Below are 19,179 nucleotides of genomic sequence, written 5' to 3'. Positions count from 1 at the left end.
AACAGAACAGAGGGAGGTGTAGGCATAATTGATCTGTTCTGCTAATTCCCTAGAGAGAGAGGGATAGAGAGAAAAAGACATATAGAGGCGTGGAGAGAGATGACAATAAAGATAGAAGGCAGGTACTGCCTTACTGAACCTGCAGAAGCTCAGACTCTTACTGAAGGTCTGTGTCTGCCTGAAACTGGTCTTCACACTGAAGCTCTGACTGTCTAAAGCTGTCCTTCTGTCTGACTCTGTCTGTCTGAAGCTCAGACTCTTACTGAAGGTCTGTGTCTGCCTGAAACTGGTCTTCATACTGAAGCTCTGACTGTCTAGAGCTGTCGTTCTGTCTGACTCTGCCTGTCTGAAGCTCAGACTCTTACTGAAGGTCTGTGTCTGCCTGAAACTGGTCTTCATACTGAAGCTCTGACTGTCTAAAGCTGTCGTTCGGTCTGACTCTGTCTGTCTGAAGCTCTGACTCTTACTGAAGATCTGAGGCTGTCTCTCAAACTCCGATTTACTGCAGCTGTCCCTCCGTCTGAAGCTTGTGGAACTGATGCCAGTAGGAGAGAGGACGATTCTGCTCCCGTCTGTGTATCTGCAAATCAGATATGGAGCTTCTCTCCGACCCGCTCCAGTACCGGCTCCACAAAAGCAGGACTGACAGCGTATTAGTGACCAAACCGGATTAGGATTACGATTACGATTTAGGTTTATCATCCTCATAAACATTTTTTTTTAAAAAAGCGATTTCTTTTTATTACAGCGACGAAACAAATCCAGCAGGGGGGAGTCGCCGCGGGTCTGCGAGCAGCAGGACTGCTCCGCCGCTCTCGCTGTTCTTGGTTTACGTAACCGATCGGTGGCACGCGCTGTTCTGGGCTCAGTGTCCGTGCTCTGTGGACGCCTGGGGTTCGGTGCGCGCGCGTACTTGTGTGTGTCCGTGTACGTTTCTCTCTCTCTCTCTCTCTCTCAGACGTGCTCCTAGAAAATCCTCTGCGCAGTACAGACCCGCCGTAGCCGCCAAAAAGGAGGGAAATGGAGGAAAGATGTGTGCGAGCGCGCGCGAACCCTGTCCCCCGTCACCATGGAAGGGCTTCACCGGACCGACATTTCACTGGGACCAGCCAACAGCTTCAGACAGACAGTGCGCAGTGCGCCTGTCTGAAGCTGTCGGGCTGGTCCCAGTGAAATGTCAGGCAGTGCGCCTGTCTGAAGCTGTCGGGCTGGTCCCAGTGAAATGTCAGGCAGTGCGCCTGTCTGAAGCTGTCGGGCCGGTCCCAGTGAAATGTCAGGCAGTGCGCCTGTCTGAAGCTGTCGGGCCGGTCCCAGTGAAATGTCAGGCAGTGCGCCTGTCTGAAGCTGTCGGGCCGGTCCCAGTGAAATGTCAGGCAGTGCGCCTGTCTGAAGCGTGGCTGAGGTCCCAGTGAAATGTCAGGCAGTGCGCCTGTCTGAAGCTGTCGGGCCGGTCCCAGTGAAATGTCAGGCAGTGCGCCTGTCTGAAGCTGTCGGGCCGGTCCCAGTGAAGTGTCAGGAAGTGCGCCTGTCTGAAGCTGTCGTGCCGGTCCCAGTGAAATGTCAGGCAGTGTGCCCTGTCTGAAGCTGTCGGGCTGGTCCCAGTGAAATGTCAGGCAGTGCGCCTGTCTTAAGCTGTCGGGCTGGTCCCAGTGAAATGTCAGGCAGTGCGCCTGTCTGAAGCTGTCGGGCCGGTCCCGGTGAAATGTCAGGCAGGGCGCCTGTCTGAAGCTGTCGGGCCGGGCCCAGTGAAATGTCAGGCAGTGCGCCCGTCTGAAGCTGTCGGGCCGGTCCCAGTGAAGTGTCAGGCAGTGCGCCTGTCTGAAGCTGTCGGGCCGGGCCCAGTGAAATGTCGGTCCGGTGAAGGGGCTCAGGATTTGTCTCGCGTTCCCCGTCTCTGAAAGGGTTTGATGACTACGCAGGTGTCATCGTTATCACGGAATTGACTAATGTTGGAACTGGGAACAAAGCCGCCTTTAATTATTATTAGTTTTATTTATTTCATTCTTTCTATACCATATTGCCTCTCGCTCCCCTTTCAATTTCCAGATTGCCGGTTCCCGTCTCGTCTAGCTGTGGATTTTCGGGGTTGGAGGCCCTTGGTTTGGGGTTTGGGGTTTGGTGGTTCAGGTTGCCCTCAGTTGCCCCAGCGCTGTCCTTGTTGGCGCCACAATAGCCTATTCTGATTAGGCGGTGTTCTGTTCCTGCTGGTAGAATGAGAAGACATTTGCCTGGATGAGACCCACCTCACCACACCTCCCCTAAGCCCAGACCCACCCGGTCTATAACGAGATCACTGCTAATGTCCATTTACATTTTTAATGCTTTAATGTGCTTTTATCGCGTCCCTTGAACGGTGTAAGAGAGAGCTGTGGCATAAATAAGGCAGAGCATCTTTTTAAAATTACTACAAAAGAGGCAGCCTCTGTGCTATTATCCTGTGCTCTAATTCTCTGCGTTTGTGTTGCTGTTTTAGCGACCTGCGGGTTTCCACGGCGACTCGGGGTCCCGATATAGTGTCTCTCTGTCTCTCCCCTGAGAACCGGGCTTTCTATTCCCTCACAGAACAGGCACCGCCAGCCTTTCCCCGACACTGTTTCCCCAACACGTTCATGAAATGTGCTTTTCAATTTTTTAAAGTGCTGAATGTTCAAGCGCAGCGGTGTTTGTGTGTGTGTGTGTGTGTGTGTGTGTGTGTGGATGCTCCACTGGTCTACCGCGCCAGCCTAGTCTGGAGGGCCGGCTCCTTCGTCTGTCACAGAGATGACATTTCCGCGGTCGCCATGACTACTCGGCCGCGCTGGCGCGGGAGCGGGAAACGCGAAAACGGGAGCGGGCCGCCCGACGCGTCTACGCTCGTCACCTCGCTCGGGGCGAAGAGCCACCTCCGAAAAGGAGAGGCTCGGGACTTTCGGAGATCGCAGACCAGGTGTCACCCCGAGAAAAGACGTGTAGCCTAGCCCCCTGTGCGGCCGGGTAGTTGAAAGGGAATCCCTCTGGCAGCTGAAGAGCAGAGCCACTGTCCTCTGGCTGTCTCGCTGCGTGGAGACACACGGACGCCAGAGGACTTGTAGCCGCAATAGTGGCTCTGCTGGAACTCAGGGCTCTTCTGATTTAGCCTGGTGACTTGTCTCCATTGGAGATGCTGGTAGGAGAAAGTAGTGCCCCTGTCTTATTTAATCTGATGGCCTCTCTCCACCGCCTATCCCCACACACAATATTGTTTTGTGCATAGAGGTTTGATCGTTGTGTTGTTTAAAAAAAAAAAATTTACTTATCTTATTGTGCTGTTGTTCCATTCTCCCTCCAAAAACCTCTTGCCTATCTTCTCAGTCCTGTCAGTTGGGAGGTCAGCCACTATGCTTGCTGTGGTTGTCCTGGATGTGCCAGGCCTTTGGCCAAATTAAAATGTATATTTGTACCTGATGAAATGCATAACTGAAAACCCCCTCCCACACCTCTGCCAATATACACATGGTCTACTGGGACCTGGGGGACTTTGCAGGGTGCAGCTTCTCTGAGCAGCTGTGTCTCTCTCTCTCTCTCCATCTCAGCCCAGTCTGGTGAAGGGCGTGGCGGGGAAGGGAGAGCCAATGAAGACAGAACTGATGAAGGAGCCGCCTAGCAACAGAGGAGGTGGTGAGTCTGGGATTTGTATTCTTTTTTTTCCCCCTGGTTGGTGGCAGTAGGGTGTGGTCATTGGACTGACTGAACCAGTGAATTCAGAAGGTGAATTCGGGGTGGACGGCAGTCGCAGACGTAGGGGGGTGCAGGGAGAGTCCGTGAGAATACGATCGGGTGAGAATATATTTGAACAGTGAATGAAATGATTGTCAAAAAGATTTTGGCAGAACAAAACGCGGTGTGCGTTGCAAACGAGTACTGCCAGGGACTAAACATTCAGGGGCCAGATTTTGTGATCTGGACACATACAGTAATATATTGTGAACGTTTTCCCATGAATGAATTGAATTTCGGACAAGCACGTGATTTCCTCCAAAGATGTCTGCCGTGATTCACTTCTTGTGCATTGTCTTCCTCCGACTTATTTAATTACTTCCCTGAGAGTAGACACTGCCTTAGCCCGGATTTGATACCGGACCGTGGGGCCCATCCACACGCTGGAACGGTGTCCTAACAGGATGAGCCACCCATCAGCCCTCCTTCCGCCACTGGTTTTATTCAGTCTCCTCAAGTTATTGGACGGCGAAATAGGTTTCGCTCCCATTTGACCCCGTTCAGACAAAACAAAAGAGCTTCAGGAAAACAAACATCACGGTGGAGTGAGACAAAGGCAGTCAAACAAAGGGTGACGGCCGTGTGTTCTGACAAATACACATTTCTTTAGGGATGGCTTGACTGTGAGCTGTTTTTATGTGTGCGCATGCGCACGCACACACACGCACACACACACATGCACGCACACACACACACGCACACACGCGCACACGCGCACACACACACGCACGCACGCACACACACACACACGCACACACACACGCGCACACGCACATACACGCACACACACACGCACACACACACGCATTTGCGCAATACACCATATCGTTTGATATAACCTGTTGACATGGAAACCAACAGTGCTCACTCGCAGTGCATGGCAAACCTAGTCTATGCCTTTTTGTGCATACCCAGCTTTTGAATTCCTGACTTGAAATGCTGAGTGTACTTAAATGGAGAGGGCAGACCGCAAAGGAGTCTAGTTTACTGTCAGACAGACGGTTTCTATACGTAGCCAAGTATATTATGTCTACTCTCACTAAAAATATTCTTTATAGTGGTAAAAAATGGTTCTTCAGTGCTTTAACTCGCCCTTTTGAATGTTTGAACTGTGAACACAGAATGCCTCCAATTTCTGCCATCCTGTCAAACCTGGGCTGAGAGGAATTTGTCAAGTTGTTCATTTTTGATCGATTTATTGATTTTGTTTTTCTTTGGGCAGCTGGAGTTTTTCTGGAAATTACTTCTGTTTGTATACAGTTTGTACACAAAATAAAAAAAAATAAAAATAAAAAATCATTGTTAAGATTCAACACTGGGAGCCGTTGGTTTTTAAGGCCCGATTGGTTTTCCCTTACGGGGAACGTTTGACACGTGTTCAGAATTTGACATTTTTTCCAAAAAAAAAAGTTTAATCAACAAACCTTTTTCCACCAATTTTACTGAAAGTGAAGTTAGTTATATTCCTTGAGATACAGCATATGGTTTGGCAATGTGCCTGCTCACTTGGAAGTTCTTTCACAGTCGTCATTCTCTGTCGTGGGAAATGAATTGGCTCTGATAGCTCAAGGCTGTTTTAGAGTAGTTTACTCTTAAGCCAGTCGACTCGTATGGAGCTGTGACCTTGTCAGTGACCTTAGTGTCGCCGGTCACGTTTTCCATCTGCGATCGAATCTCCGGAACTTTCTTCTGATGTAATGTGACTCATCGCTGACTTTCAGACGGAGAGGAGGGGGTCGTGGACGGGCGACCGGAGCCCCCCAGGGGAGAGGCGGAGCTGAACGGGACGTGCGAGCGGCCGGGGCCGGGGAAGTCCCCTCACAGCCCCGCCCCCCGGGCGGGGGGGAAGGCGGGGGGCGAGGCGGGCGGGACGCCGCGGATCCGCGAGAACGGCGTGGTCGACGGGGACCCCCCCCACGGCTCCGTCACCGGTAGCAACGGCTTCATCCTCGGCGGCCAGCAGGAGGAGGGCGGGGCGGCGGCGGCGGCGGCGGCCGCCTCACACAGGACTAGCGGGTCGCCCGCGGGCGCCGCTTTGGCGGGACACGCTGCCAAGACGCTCCCGCCCTCCTCCGGCCCGGCCCGGGCCCGGAATATTGGTGCATCAAAGACTGACGCGGGCACGGGCGCGGGCGCGGGCGTGGGCGGGGCGACAGAGACTAAAAACGGGACGGCCCAACCCCCCTCGCAACCCGTCACCGTGCACCGGGCACGCAAGACCATGGCGAGGCCCGCGTCCAACCAGTCGACACTAAAGGTACCGGAAGCTTCCGTTTGGTTTCAGTGCGTTTTACAGACACGCTAATAACTGCCTGCACAGTTTGTGTGGAGAGCTGTACAGTCAACACTGAAGGTACTGGGGTGCTGTTTTACTGCCAACGCTGTTTGTGTTAATACGGCATATTACTGAGACAACACTGAACGTCCCGACAACTATTAAACCGTCTTCACTGCGGATATAGTTTAGAGTACAGTCAACATGAAATGTACTACTGTTGGCTGTAAATTTGCTGTACACTTATTGTTGAAAGACCACAGTTGTGGACAGCAGTATGGGTCACTGGCAGCTGCTATCCGGTCTACACTGTGAGTGTTAACAGTCAACACTTAGGCTAAGTAGGGACTCATACTTTCTGTTTTTCCAAAATGGCGGACGGAATCATGGAATCTGTGTTAAAAAGCGGAATTTACACATTGATGTGGAATGCCACAGAATTGTGAGATTTTTTTGTTCATTATTTCACAGTAAGCATTCGGTGTTGTTTGAGTATCGGGGATACCGTTCGCATATGCACAGGTCGTGAATGGATGTGCGGATGTGTCATCATCCTCCAATGCAAAACGCAAGTTTGTAGAGGATATTGTAGCGGTATGTGCAGAATCCAACATCCCATTAGAGAAAATTAAGAATATGCCCCCCTTCCTCATTTGCGTTGCCAGTGCCCAATGGGATTCCTTTATGGGCAAGTCATCAAAAACATGCATGTGCGTGCATTTTGGCTGCGGAAGTATAGCCTACACTTTGTTATTGCGGGGACTGGTGGGACAGGGAGTTGGGTCACACAACATCTTTTTCTCGACTACGTAAAATAACTGCGTTTTTAGAATTCTGAAAAATCGACTCACTCAAGAAATACGGACAGTTTGTTCCATTTCCAAATAGGGCTGCTCGATTATGGCAAAAATCATAATCACGATTATTTTGGTCAATACTGAGATCGTGATTACTCATTGACTTTGGAAACATCGTGCATTTATTGAACTTTTTTAAAAAGCTTGTCTTTTTAACAGTGGATTTCCTTTAACTTTAAATATATTTCAACTGAAAAACAAATTTTAAAAAAAATTTAAAAATGAGATGAATAAATACAGCGGGCGATTATCGATTATTTGTTTTCATAACCGTTGGAAGACAAAATCGTAATCGAAAATAGAAAATTTGATTAATCGTCCAGCCCTATTTCCAAACTTTGTAGCCTAAATGAAAGACAGGGCAGTGAGCCACGCCTGTTGACCTAAATCTTGTTGAGCAGTGTTGCAGCTACAGGGTGTGATTTGCGTTAAAGTGGTTTGGGGAAAAAAATGACGCTGTAGTGCTCAGTCGATCGGACATTATCCCGCTTATACAACGATTCACCAATAAAAAGCATAATTGCAATAACAACGTGAATTCAAAATATATATTCGCTATATTCTGTTCATATTAGATGAAGAAATATTCTTTATTTTAACGCGTTTCTTCTTTTTTTTTCCATAGGCTACTTTATGATTAATTAATAAATGGAGCAAAGTTCCAACATAGTTGTCCATACATAGCCATAATGAGAGAATAAAAAAGATTGAGTAGGCTTGTATCCGATGAGTATCCATCGCTCGTACCCATTCCTAGTTTTTATTGAGTATGTATGTTATATTTGAGTGTGTATACACCTTGCCGTGACCAACACAGCAAGCTTAAAATCATCTGATAACTAACAGTAAGTCAGGTTATGAAGTAGCACACTGCCTCATGTGGGCTGTTATGAACTTTGTGGGGCCCTATCATGACTTGTTTTGGTCTCTATGTTTTTATTTGCTCAACGTGGAATCGACCCTTTCCCCTGAAGCCGTTTGCAGGACATGAAAGTTGATTCTCTGTCCAAAAAAAGGAAACCCCATTGAATACAACATCCTTTAATTTTTCGCTGGACCGCAACAGTGGGGCTAGCCCTACAAATGCGAATGTTTGTGACTGACTGAGTGAGTGAGTGAGTGAGTGAAGTTACACCATTGGTCGGCCGGATCACGTGTGTCAGCCATATACTAGGTTTTAACCTGGTCTTGTTTTGTACATCTGTTTAAAAAAAGGTTGGAAAATTAGAACGTTATTTTATTTGTTCCCTAATTTTTCTGTCTGCAGCTTCTGAACAGGGAACTAAAAGAACCAAACGTCAGGAGAGAGGAGAGTCAGAGTGGACAGGAGGCGGAGAAACCCCCACAGACACCCCCACCTTCCCAAAACCAACTACCTCGGAGCCAAAACGAAACGGCTGCCGCCCCCGCCAAGACTCAGACAGGTCAGGCCTCCTCCAGCACACCCGTCCCAGGGACTTTCTGCTGCTCAACCCACCAATCAGGAGCTGCCAATCCGTATCCCTTATTCAGTCGTCCTCCACTGTCATCTGAATTTACCAGTCATTCTTACAAGTTTTAATAAGCAATATAATGGGGCCTAATATTGTAGTAGATTGCTTTTTTCATTTTTCTCTGTGATAATTGTTATTCTATTTATTATTATTTTTTTGTATCACAGTATTTCCCCGGAGTTCATCGCAATTGCCTACAAAGTACAATGTTTTTTTTCTGGAAAAGGGTTTCTTTGCTTTATATATGCCTTCTGTGAAGCTGTGTGTGCATATCTCAGTCGATCGATCGATCGATTTGTCTTCCCTTCAGGCGAAACGGCCAATGATAGAGAGATTGTTTAGACGCAACAGCAGCACCCCAGGCCTGGACTGGAGTGTGATCAAAGATGATTCCCAGTGTACATTTTTTAAAATGGCGGCGGTAATGTTTTCTTTCAGCAGAAGGCACACAATTCCCTCTGAATGATCTCTTTGTGACCTGTGCGAATACACCCTGCCGTGCTGGTTATTGTTGTTGCCAGGTGACGGCTTTCTCTCCATTTTGTACAAATCACCGTGGTTTCTCTTCCAGCTGTTCCCAGCGCCGTCGGCGTGTGTTACAGTTACTCATGTCGCCACCCTGCACAGTGCGGCCATGTTTTAGGAGGGCCTCTCTCACTCAAGTTCTCAGAACGCATCTGCCAGTGGCTTCCTTCTGTTTCTTAGAAGGAATATAAAGTGAGAAAATAAGAACAGAAAAGTCACCTGGCATGTAAGAATCGCTTGATAACAGGATGGTCTGCTCTCCCGTTTGGTAGGTTGCATTTGCAATCTCTGTCAGATCGGGCTTGTCATGTCTGTCAGGTCAGAGAGATTGCAGTTGGTTGCATTTTTTGAGAGAGCCACAGGGGGCACTCTTCTTGAGAATGGTGTCTTCCTGTTTGAAATTAAACATTATACAATCAAGTTGTTGTAGGTACCAGCTGCCTAAGTGGCAAAAAAAACATCCAGACCTTATAGAGGAGAGCCAAGAATACGGTGAATTGAGGGATTACTGTTTATTATTGAATGGCACTGAGCAGGTACTTGTGAAGACGGACAGATGGTGGACAATGAAAAGTCAATCGATGGCTAGCTGTCAGCATTCAGAGGCACGCGTTTGATTGGCTGGTCTCGAGGCAGCGCTGATTATAGCCCCGTGATGGTTTCAGCATCGGCGGCCGTGTCGCGGAAGAAGAAGAGGAAGATGGGGACGTACAGCCTCGTCCCCAAGAAGAAGACCAAAGTGCTGAAGCGCTCGGTACTGGAGATTTTCAAGGACCTGAGCCGAGCCTCTCTGACTGCACAGGTTAGCACACGCCTGCACTCGCATGCTCACTCAGGCCAGCATTCACTCATTCACTCAGGCCAGCATTCACCCATTCACTCAGGCCAACATTCACTCATTCACTCATTCACTCAGGCAAGCATTCATTCATTCACTCAGGCCAGCATTCACCCATTCACTCAGGCCAACATTCACTCATTCACTCATTCACTCAGGCCAGCATTCACTCATTCACTCAGGCCAACATTCACTCATTCACTCAGGCCAGCATTCACTTATTCACCCAGGCCAGCATTCACTCAGTCACTCATTCACTCAGGCCAGCATTCACGCATTCACTCATTCACTCAGGCCAGCATTCACACATTCACTCAGGCCAGCATTCACGCATTCACTCAGGCCAGCATTAATCATTCACTCATTCCTCAGGCCAGCATTCACTCATCACCAGGCCAGCATTCACTCATTCACCAGGCCAGCATTCACATTCCTCAGGCCAGCATTCACTTATTCACTCAGGCCAGCATTCACTCATTCACTCATTCACTCAGGCCAGCATTCACTCATTCACTCAGGCCAGCATTCACTCATTCACTCAGGCCAGCATTCACTCATTCACTCAGGCCAGCATTCACTCATTCACTCATTCACTCAGGCCAGCATTCACTCATTCACTCAGGCCAGTATTCACTCATTCACTCAGGCCAGCATTCACTCATTCACTCAGGCCAGCATTCACTTATTCACTCAGGCCAGCATTCACTCATTCTTGTATATGCATGCAGACACACATGCAAAAACACAAATATGCAAAGATGTACTGCATGGGCCTACAAATGGAATTCGCCATTCCAAATTCAGAGGAAAAGAATGAAATTGAGTGTAAAAAAATTGCATGAAAAACACGCCTATACAGTCCGCAATGGGAGTGCCCCATCTGCAGATTAATCCAATGTGGCGAGCTATAATAGCAGTACCGATGCCTCTTCTCCACTATAAAACAGAAGGAGCGATTGCATGTGAATGGAGAGAGTGTGGAAAACGACTCCGAGGAGGAGGAGTCGGAGGACGGGGAGGGGGAGGAGTCAGAGGAAGAAGAAGAGCAGAGTGGTGAGGGGGCAGAGGAGGGCGTGGCCGCCCCCCAGGACGGGGACAGAATGGAGGAAAGCAGTGCGCCTCAGGTTAGCCCCGCCTCCTTGGCCACTGCAAGGCCACACTCCTGTGGGCTCATACCCGTTATCTGGACTGTTGTTGTTTCTCCCCATGCCTCAGAGAGCTGCAGAAGGTGCATACTCTGGTTCTGATGGATTTCACCCAGGACAGGGATCTCAAACTCAGGTTCTGGTTCAGCGGCTGCAGGTTTCGGCACGTGTCATCACTTGAGTGGCACATTCAGGACGCTGATTGGCTGAAGAGTTCACGGACCTCGTTTCTAAGGCCTGAACTGGCTGCTGTTTGAACAGAAACCAGAAATAACGACCTACGGACACTGCGGCCCTCTAGTACCAGAGTTTGAGAACCCCGTTCTGGAAGCTACGGTCACTCAGAGATGTAGTGTGTAGCTTTGAAGGCTCAGAGGCTGTCACGCGGGTCCTATAGACAGGGGGCAGGGTAACGTAAGCGGTGTTGTAACCTGACCGTATTTTCCATCCAATCCCCTCCCTAGGGCGAGGGTGAGGCGGGTGAGGAGCAGGAGACTGAGGAGTCGGGTGATGAGGGCGGAGAAGAGGAGGGCAACGACTCGGACCTGGTGAGAGCACGTCGGCAACCTGCATGAGCCGCGCGTTTCCTAATAAGCCTCCAGAACACCCGACTGTGGCACGACATCATCTCCACACTGTGCCCCATGGGAGGAACTGCACTTTCCCGTGAAAGCGCACATTTAAAAAATGTAATTTACCCTCCCAGTGTTTAAAAATAAATAATAAAATAGCCTGGGTTAAAACAGCAGTACGGTGCCTGTGACATCCCCGCTGGTTATCTGTTTGATCACGTAAGTGAGCCTGCTGAACACAAACAAGAAGGGTGGTAGAATTGCATCTGGCCCTTCCCTATGAGAACAGCCTAGAGCAGGGCTGTATGCTAGCATTTACTAGCCACATGTAGCTCGTAAGTTGAAAAGGTTTAGGAAGCACCCTACTACATCCCGATCATTAGATTAGTGCTCTTAAATTCTTTTTCCAGTTAGCACATATATCAATTTTCCTAAAAAAAAAAAAAAACAAATAGGAGCACTGTAGAGCCCTGCGGAGAGGCCGGTAAAGGGCCTTCTGTTTGGCTGGCGCCTAGCAGGTGGCTGTGGCCACTCGGTCGGCGGTCGGTGGGCCCAGTGAGCAAAACAGTCCCTCCCTGTTTCCCCCCCCCCCGCCCCCACCCCGGGGCCTCCCTCCCGCTCCAGAGCTCCGAGTTCGGCCTGAAGAAGCGGCCGAAGAGAAAAGGGAAAGGCGATAACCCCTGGCTGCGCCCGTCCAGGAAGCGCAAGCGGAAGGCCAGAACGAAGGCCGAGGGCCTCTCAGGTACGCGCGCTCCGCCCCTTTTCCGCTTCCCGCTTGTTCTCGGTGTTTTTCGCGGTACGTCGGCCCGTGAAAGACACGAGGCGCCGTTGTTTGGCACGCAACAAGGGTGGCGGTGTTTGCTCTCGGTAGAGAGCGTTTGTTAGCTCTGAGTACAAGACAAACCTTTAGATCACCTACTAAGACAGACAGTGAAAGAAACACATTAACATATATATATATATACACACACACACATGCTCATATTCAGTACTAGGACTGACAGATCAAACCCATCCCTGCAGTACAAGAACAACACAGATCTATACATTAGTGCGTAGACATAAGTGCAGGTGCAAGAACAGCAGCAGCATCGGTCCATTTCCAGAGCAGTCTCCTGCCACTGGAGACCCCTCACCCCACTTTGTGCCACCTCTGAGGCACGGAATCGCGGTGTGCGGTCGGGAAACCTGAGAATCATCCCTGGAAAGCCAGGCTGCTGCCTGTAATGCTGCTGTCAGCATTGGCAGGGGACCCTTCAACCATAGCAGTAGCCTCTTCAACTGGTTTTAACGGTAGCTGTGTGCCTTAGTGGCAGCCTTTCTCTCTCTCTCTCTCTCTCTCTCTTCCCTCCTAGACAAAAATGCAGGCATGTAATAAAAATGAAATCTAAGCAAAATTAGGACAGAATTAACCTGAACTTTCTCCCTCTCTTCTCTTCCTCTCTCTGTTTCTCTCCTGGCCCAGGCAATGAGGCGGAGCCCCAGGCCCAGGCCGGCATCAGTAAGGAGTACACGGAGGTGCCCCTGGACTCCCTCAACCTGAAGGCCCAGGAGGAGCTGCTCTCATCCCAGCACTCAGGTGAGGGCCTCGGGAGGACCCCTGGGGTACTCCTCCTGTTTGGGGGAAGGCGGAGTACCAGGCCGAGTCGTGATTGGGTGAAGTCGCATCGATTGGGTGAAGCACATTAACTCGCCTCACCTGGTTTCTTGGGTCTGAATTGATCGTTGATTTTAAGGTGAATGCGAAAGCCAGCCGCTCTGTGACTATCCAGGACCAGGGCTGGGGTCAAATAGCAAGCATCAATGGGCTGAGTGGCCTGCTCTCGTCACCATACAGTTTTGTGGTGTTGCATTGTAATTGATAGAATGAGCTTGGGAAAAAAAAAACTTGCCGACTGTAAACCCTCCCTCCCTTCGGTGCTGCTGCAGCCAATCACACGCGACCCTGCGGGGCTCCCGGCTGCAGTGAGAACTCCGCCAAACGGAATCCTCACTGCGCTGAAAGTGCACTGATAGGGCCCCCCTCTATCATCCGTCGAAATAAACGGAGGCCTCCCGTAAGCCTGCCATCTTCCTTTAGTTTCAGGCAGCTTAGGGAACCTGCAGGGGCTGGAGTTTCGAGCTGTGCCTGGATCACTTGAGGGAAAAATTTTGGCTGATAACGAAGATATTGCTGACCTTTTACCCAGCAGACCCCCGATGGCGGTAAAACGCAGTGAAAGCCGCGTGCTAACGTCCCAAGATGAAGGAAGGGTTGATTAGCACGTTAGCCTGTCACAGATTCTGTTTTCAACCCCTTCTCTTCTCTTATCTTAGACAGGATTTTGCGTTAGAGACCCGAGTCTTTCACTGACCGATTACCGTTACTATCTGTGAGATTAATATCTTGCTTTTTTACAAATATTTCCTGTATTTGTGAATGAAATGATAAAAGGAGGCTCTGTTCAAGAAATGCTGCCACGTTGGTGCATGTCCTTTTTAGACCCTTTTATACTCAAAAGTTTGCTTCAATGAAGCTGTGAGTTTGTGAGGCGGTGAGAAAAGGGATGAGATTGTGATAGGGTGAGATGGTAGGTGACTGAGAGAGAGGGAGTGACTGAAAGACAGTGCGGCCAGCATTTCTTGGTTTACTTTCGCAGTCAAAAGTAGAACTGTCAGTTTTTTTTCTTGAAAGAGGTTGTTTGAGGCCCTGCAGCTTGTGATGCTTGCCGCCTTCAGTCCCATTTTACGCTTTACGCTTTTTTTCTTTGGAATAATTCATTTTTCCTGGAGTCGCTGGCAGAAAAACACCGCGCGAAGGGGCACAGCTTTAGTTTCTCACGTGGGATTCAAACCGGCGACCCAGCCTATCCAGAGTCCTGTCCTCTAGCCACGATAGCGCGTGCTACCTCATAAGCTTTCTCTGTAGCATTCCTCCGTAATTACACTCCACAGTGCTGCTGTGGGAGTTGAGTGCTGCCTAATTAGAGTATGAGTGCTGTAGGGCTGACCCGTTTCATGTGTGCTGCTGCTTTCTAGTAAAAGGTGTGCCCCGTTCCTTAGCCAAGCTGATCCTGGAGAAACAGTTGTGGGAGTTAGGAAGTATACGAACCAGACGTGGAGGATAGGGGTCTTCGAGCTTCAGGCCAAAGCCTTAGCATCTGTTGTCACAAAAGGACTTCTCAAAGACTTGATGGGCTCCCCCTGGTGGTGGTTTTTCCAAGCAGAGAACCAAGGCAATGACATGGCACTTCAAGGGATGGGGCTGCTAAGCCATTGAATCGAGTCTCTTTGTGGATAAAATATTATTTCTTTGTGATTTTACCTTTACTATTCTCGTTCTCCTAGTAAAGGTAACATCTAAGGGAATACTTTTTTTTTTCAACCAACTCTGCAGCCTCATGTAGCTTGAGGAACGTCCACGTTGAACATGATGACATATTGCTTCTAAACATACGTCAACACAATCCATGTACACTGTAAGTAGTGTACTGTATGTAACAGTGCAGCATTTAACCAGGCTAGTCAATGGAAAATGAAGAAAGTATATTTCTTCGTGTCATCTCACTACACACCACAGCCCCTCCCATAACCCACCAGTTCCAACACTGCAGTAAACTGCGTATGGTTGGGTATTGATTTTAGTGATGCACCAGTTGCTTCGTTAAACGATGCGGCTGTGGACATCGCTTTCCCTTGTTAAAACCGGTGTGACCGTGGGCTTCGGTCGCGACTGCGGCTGGCTGCCGTCCTCCTGACGCGGCAGTGTAGCACAGTGGGTAAGGAACTGGGCTTGTAACCGAAAGGTCGTGGGTTCGATTCCCGGGTAAGAACACTGCCGTTGTACCCTTGAGCAAGGTACTTAACCGAAATTGCTTCGGTATATATCCAGCTAATGGATATAAATGGATGCAATGTAAAAGTTGTGTAAGTCGCTCTGGATAAGAGCGTCTGCTAAATGCCTGTAATGTAATGTAATGTAATGACGCTTCCCGGCGTGACGTGTTTCGCGGCAGGCGTGACCGAGGGCGGGGACGCCGCGGAGACGGACATGGCGCAGGAGCTGCCGCTCTGCAGCTGCCGCATGGAGACGCCGAAGAGCCGCGAGATCCTCACGCTGGCCGACAGGAAGTGCATGGCCACCGAGAGCGTGGACGGCCAGGTACGGCTGGTGCACGGGCTCTGCCCCCCCTGCGCTCCCTTCGCCCCGCCTGCCTGGCGGTGGATAGACTCTTTAATGCACTGTAACCTCAAACGCCGCTTTATCCCGTTCAGTGTTCTGCCCAAATATGCTAAATAATTTCCACGCCCTGCGTCTCAGAAAACAATGACTTACTGTAAAAGCATAAGACTTTAGCAACACAGCGATGTCTTATGCGTTGTCTCACTCAATCTGTCTTCCTCTATCCTCTGCATTGCTCTCTTTCTGGGCGTCTCTGTCTTGGTCTATTATCACTTTCTCCTACACACTCTCTCTCTCACTCTCTCGCTTTCTCTATCTCTCCCTCTCTCTCTCTCTATTTCTCTCCCTCTCGCTCTCTCTCTCTCTCTCTCTCTCTCTCTATGTCTCTCTGTCTCTCTGTCTCTGTCTCTCTCTTGTTCTTGCTCTTGTTCCCTCTCTCTCTCTCTTTCTCTTGCACTCTCTCTCTCTCTCTCTCTCTCTCTCTCCCTCTCTCTCTCTCTCTCCCTGCAGCTGACCCGGTGCCAGAGTGCCGTGCTCAAACAGGAAATGATGCGGCCCTCCAACACGGTGCAGCTGATGGTTCTGTGCGAGGCCCACCGGGCCGGCATAGTGCAGCACCAGTGCTGTCCCGGCTGCGGCTACTTCTGCAGGGCGGTGAGTGGGACGGGTCCGGCTGCAGGGCCCGGGCCAAAACCCGAACCACCTGTGAGGGCTAGAGAGACCCATCAGCGTTATTTCACGATACGATTCACCGGAATCTCTGTGCTGGGGTTTCCCGGACTCGTACTGTTATCTGTTAATTGTATAGTTTATGAAGGGGGCAATATTACATACATTTGTTTTGATTTGACTGGTTAATTGTCTGATTGATTGATTGATTGATTGATTGAGAGGCAATAACTAATGGTCACACACACTTGTTAGTAGAAGTATGGACGTCTGGTTACTAAAACCCAACATCCGCCTTTGGGAAATGAAGGTTCTAAAAAAGGAAGGCAGTTAGCTTAGCATTAAAGCAGAGTTAAATTGATCATGAAAATAACTCCCACGAATGCATGTTCAACCAGCACGCCCAAGATCATCAGTGAACCTCATAGACAGTGAATTCATTACGTTTCCTGTGTATCTGAATGATCTCTGTGGGTTTCTGTGGTTTTTAAATGTAGCCTCACGTGTGACGCTCATGTCTTGGCTTTGTCTTTGAAGACATTTTGACCTCTGTGAGACTTCCTGTTTTGAATAAAGCGTAACTAAGTGAAGAAAAACGTGTACACCGAGGATTGGACCCATTACGTGAGCGAGTGAGCGCTGAGTTTTTAGGAGGGGGTGCAAAGGCGAGAGGGAAGAGGGGGGTCACGGTTTTTTCGGGTTCTCTGCGGGCACAGGGGACCTTCATGGAGTGCCAGCCGGACAGCAGCATCTCGCACCGGTTCCACCGGGCCTGCGCCTCGGTCATGAGGGGCCAGAGCTTCTGCCCGCACTGCGGCGAGGACGCCGGCAAGGCCAAGGAGGTCACCATCGCCAAGGCCGACACCACCTCCCGCGTGCCCCCCGCCCCCGCCACTGCCGCCGCCGCCGCCGCCGGAGCCGCCGGCCTGACCGAGGGCCGGGCCGACACCACCACCGGCGGGTGCGTCACCGCGGCGACGGGGGGGAAAGGGGAGGGGCCTCAGCTGTTGTAGTTCTGTTTCTGTGTCCTTCACCGATCAAAAATAGGATAGTCCAATAGGAGACTCTTTTTTTTATGGATAAAGGCTCATTTAGAGCTTCTGTGGGCCAGAGAATGATTTTCAGAAGTAGGAGACCCTCCAGGCTTTGGATGTGAGTAATTTATCAGTCACAAGCATGCATGTTGAATATTAAATAATCGAAAATCTTTTTTTTTTTTCTTTTCAAAATTCTCGAACCGTTCATATTAGAAGATCACCTAATGTTACTTTGGCTGCTGATCACAGCAAACAAGCATCCAACTTTGTGGTCAGACCTCGTCAGTGTGACAGTCGTCCAGCTGAAATCACGACAGATTTAAATGCTAAAATGGTAACAAAAGACATGTTCCCTATAAGCATGGTGGAGGGCGAAGGGTTTCGGGACCTACTGGCATTTGTTGAGCCTGACTACGGCCCACTCCTGTGCAATTTACTGTTGTGCAGAATACCATCACAGCTCGACTTGAATATAGGGAAATGGCCGCCTCTCTCTCTGTACCATTCTATCCAAGTCCGACAGTGTTGCGATTACCATCTACGTGCACACAGCAAGCTATCTCTGGAAATCTGATGTGAGCTTCCACATACAGATAAGGCAATCATTGCTGTGCATCTGCGTTTAAATGAGTGTAGGAACTGACCTTAAATGCATCTTATGGACTCTTTTAAGCTGTGTGTGAGTCACTCTGGATAACGGTCTGCCTTATGAAAAAAAAAAACATTTTAAAAAGTGCTGTTCTCTGGTCTGTGGTCTTCAGCCCGTCTGGTCTCTCGCTGTCCGGAGAGGACAAGGTGGACAGCTCCCTCTCCAAATCCCCAGAGGTCCTTGACTCATCCCCCGGGGGGTCCAAGGTGGGGCCGGGGGGCGTGGCTGGGGGGGTGGGGTCTCCGCCCGGACAGCCGAAAGAAACACTGGAGAGCATCCTGCTGGCACTTGATGCAGAGAAGTAAGAACAACGATCATTTCTTAAAATCATTAATGTTATTTATTATATTCATATGTATTTATGTTCGGATATCTTCATGCCTTGCCAGCCACCTTCAGATTGTCTGTTTGTGTGTATATATACACATTCAAACATAAAAATGCGTTATTGTGTAATACGCTTGGTGAATTTGTTTGCAGCTGAATCGTGTACTGTTTGTGTTTTTATCAATGAGATTCGTTCTGAAAGTGTAGTTCCTTCTGTCTCTCTCAAAGCCACGTGAAGCAGTTTCTCCTGTTGAGTTGTTGTCGCTCAATGTGGAATGGAATGTTGGTGGGTCTGAAAGCTCTTATGCTCTCCAGGCAGCGCTGTGTTGAGCCGTAATGGCGGCCGTGGGTCTATTGTGACCTCACACTTGCTCTGCTCCGTTTCCTCTCAGGCCCAAGAAGCTGAGGTTCCACCCCAAGCAGCTGTACATCTCCGCCAAGCAGGGGGAGCTCCAGAAGGTGCTGATGATGCTGGGTAAGCTCCTCTCTCCCTGAACACCCCTGCTTTTAGGCGGCGGGGTGTGCTTGGTATGGCCCGGCTGTCCTCGCTGTGCTAAATGATCACGGTGGGCCTGGGGCTGTTCATTCCTCCCCCCCAGTGGACGGGATCGATCCCAACTTTAAGATGGAGAGCCAGAGCAAGCGCACGCCCCTGCACGTGGCTGCCGAGGGCGGGCACCAGGAGGTCTGCCACATGCTCGTCCAGGTGAGCCGAGGCTGGGGCCAAAATTTGGTTATGGGTGGGGCGTGGGGTGGGGGGGGCAGAGCGTGAGAGAGCAGGGTTGGGTCTTAGTCAGCGTTTGAATTTATTTCAGTGGATGCCTCCCCCCTCCCCCCCCCCCATCGTCCGGTGTCAAATCCTTGACTGATGGAGGTTCTGGTTAGGAAACTGAGC

The 19,179-nt window shown here is 49.9% G+C and overlaps 1 protein-coding gene across 5 annotated transcripts in view; it reads left to right on the top strand.

Annotated features, from left to right (window-relative positions):
- Positions 1–19,179, top strand: part of ehmt1b (euchromatic histone-lysine N-methyltransferase 1b) — a 60,764-nt gene that overhangs the window by 26,550 nt on the left and 15,035 nt on the right. For all 5 annotated transcript variants that reach the window (XM_064306884.1, XM_064306886.1, XM_064306885.1 and 2 more), the window contains exons 2-15: positions 3,552–3,636; positions 5,457–5,992; positions 8,135–8,291; positions 9,551–9,687; positions 10,671–10,847; positions 11,333–11,416; positions 12,065–12,182; positions 12,906–13,019; positions 15,436–15,581; positions 16,113–16,256; positions 16,988–17,232; positions 18,070–18,258; positions 18,677–18,759; positions 18,884–18,990. In XM_064306884.1, coding sequence (XP_064162954.1) covers positions 3,552–3,636; positions 5,457–5,992; positions 8,135–8,291; positions 9,551–9,687; positions 10,671–10,847; positions 11,333–11,416; positions 12,065–12,182; positions 12,906–13,019; positions 15,436–15,581; positions 16,113–16,256; positions 16,988–17,232; positions 18,070–18,258; positions 18,677–18,759; positions 18,884–18,990 — 2,322 coding nt within the window. The remainder of the gene's footprint in view (positions 1–3,551; positions 3,637–5,456; positions 5,993–8,134; positions 8,292–9,550; positions 9,688–10,670; positions 10,848–11,332; positions 11,417–12,064; positions 12,183–12,905; positions 13,020–15,435; positions 15,582–16,112; positions 16,257–16,987; positions 17,233–18,069; positions 18,259–18,676; positions 18,760–18,883; positions 18,991–19,179) is intronic.

This window comes from Anguilla rostrata, chromosome 14 (assembly GCF_018555375.3).
Source record: "Anguilla rostrata isolate EN2019 chromosome 14, ASM1855537v3, whole genome shotgun sequence".
NCBI classification, from domain to species: Eukaryota; Metazoa; Chordata; class Actinopteri; order Anguilliformes; family Anguillidae; genus Anguilla; species Anguilla rostrata.
Note: the sequence above shows the minus strand (reverse complement) of the source record. Positions and strands in the feature narration are given on the sequence as shown.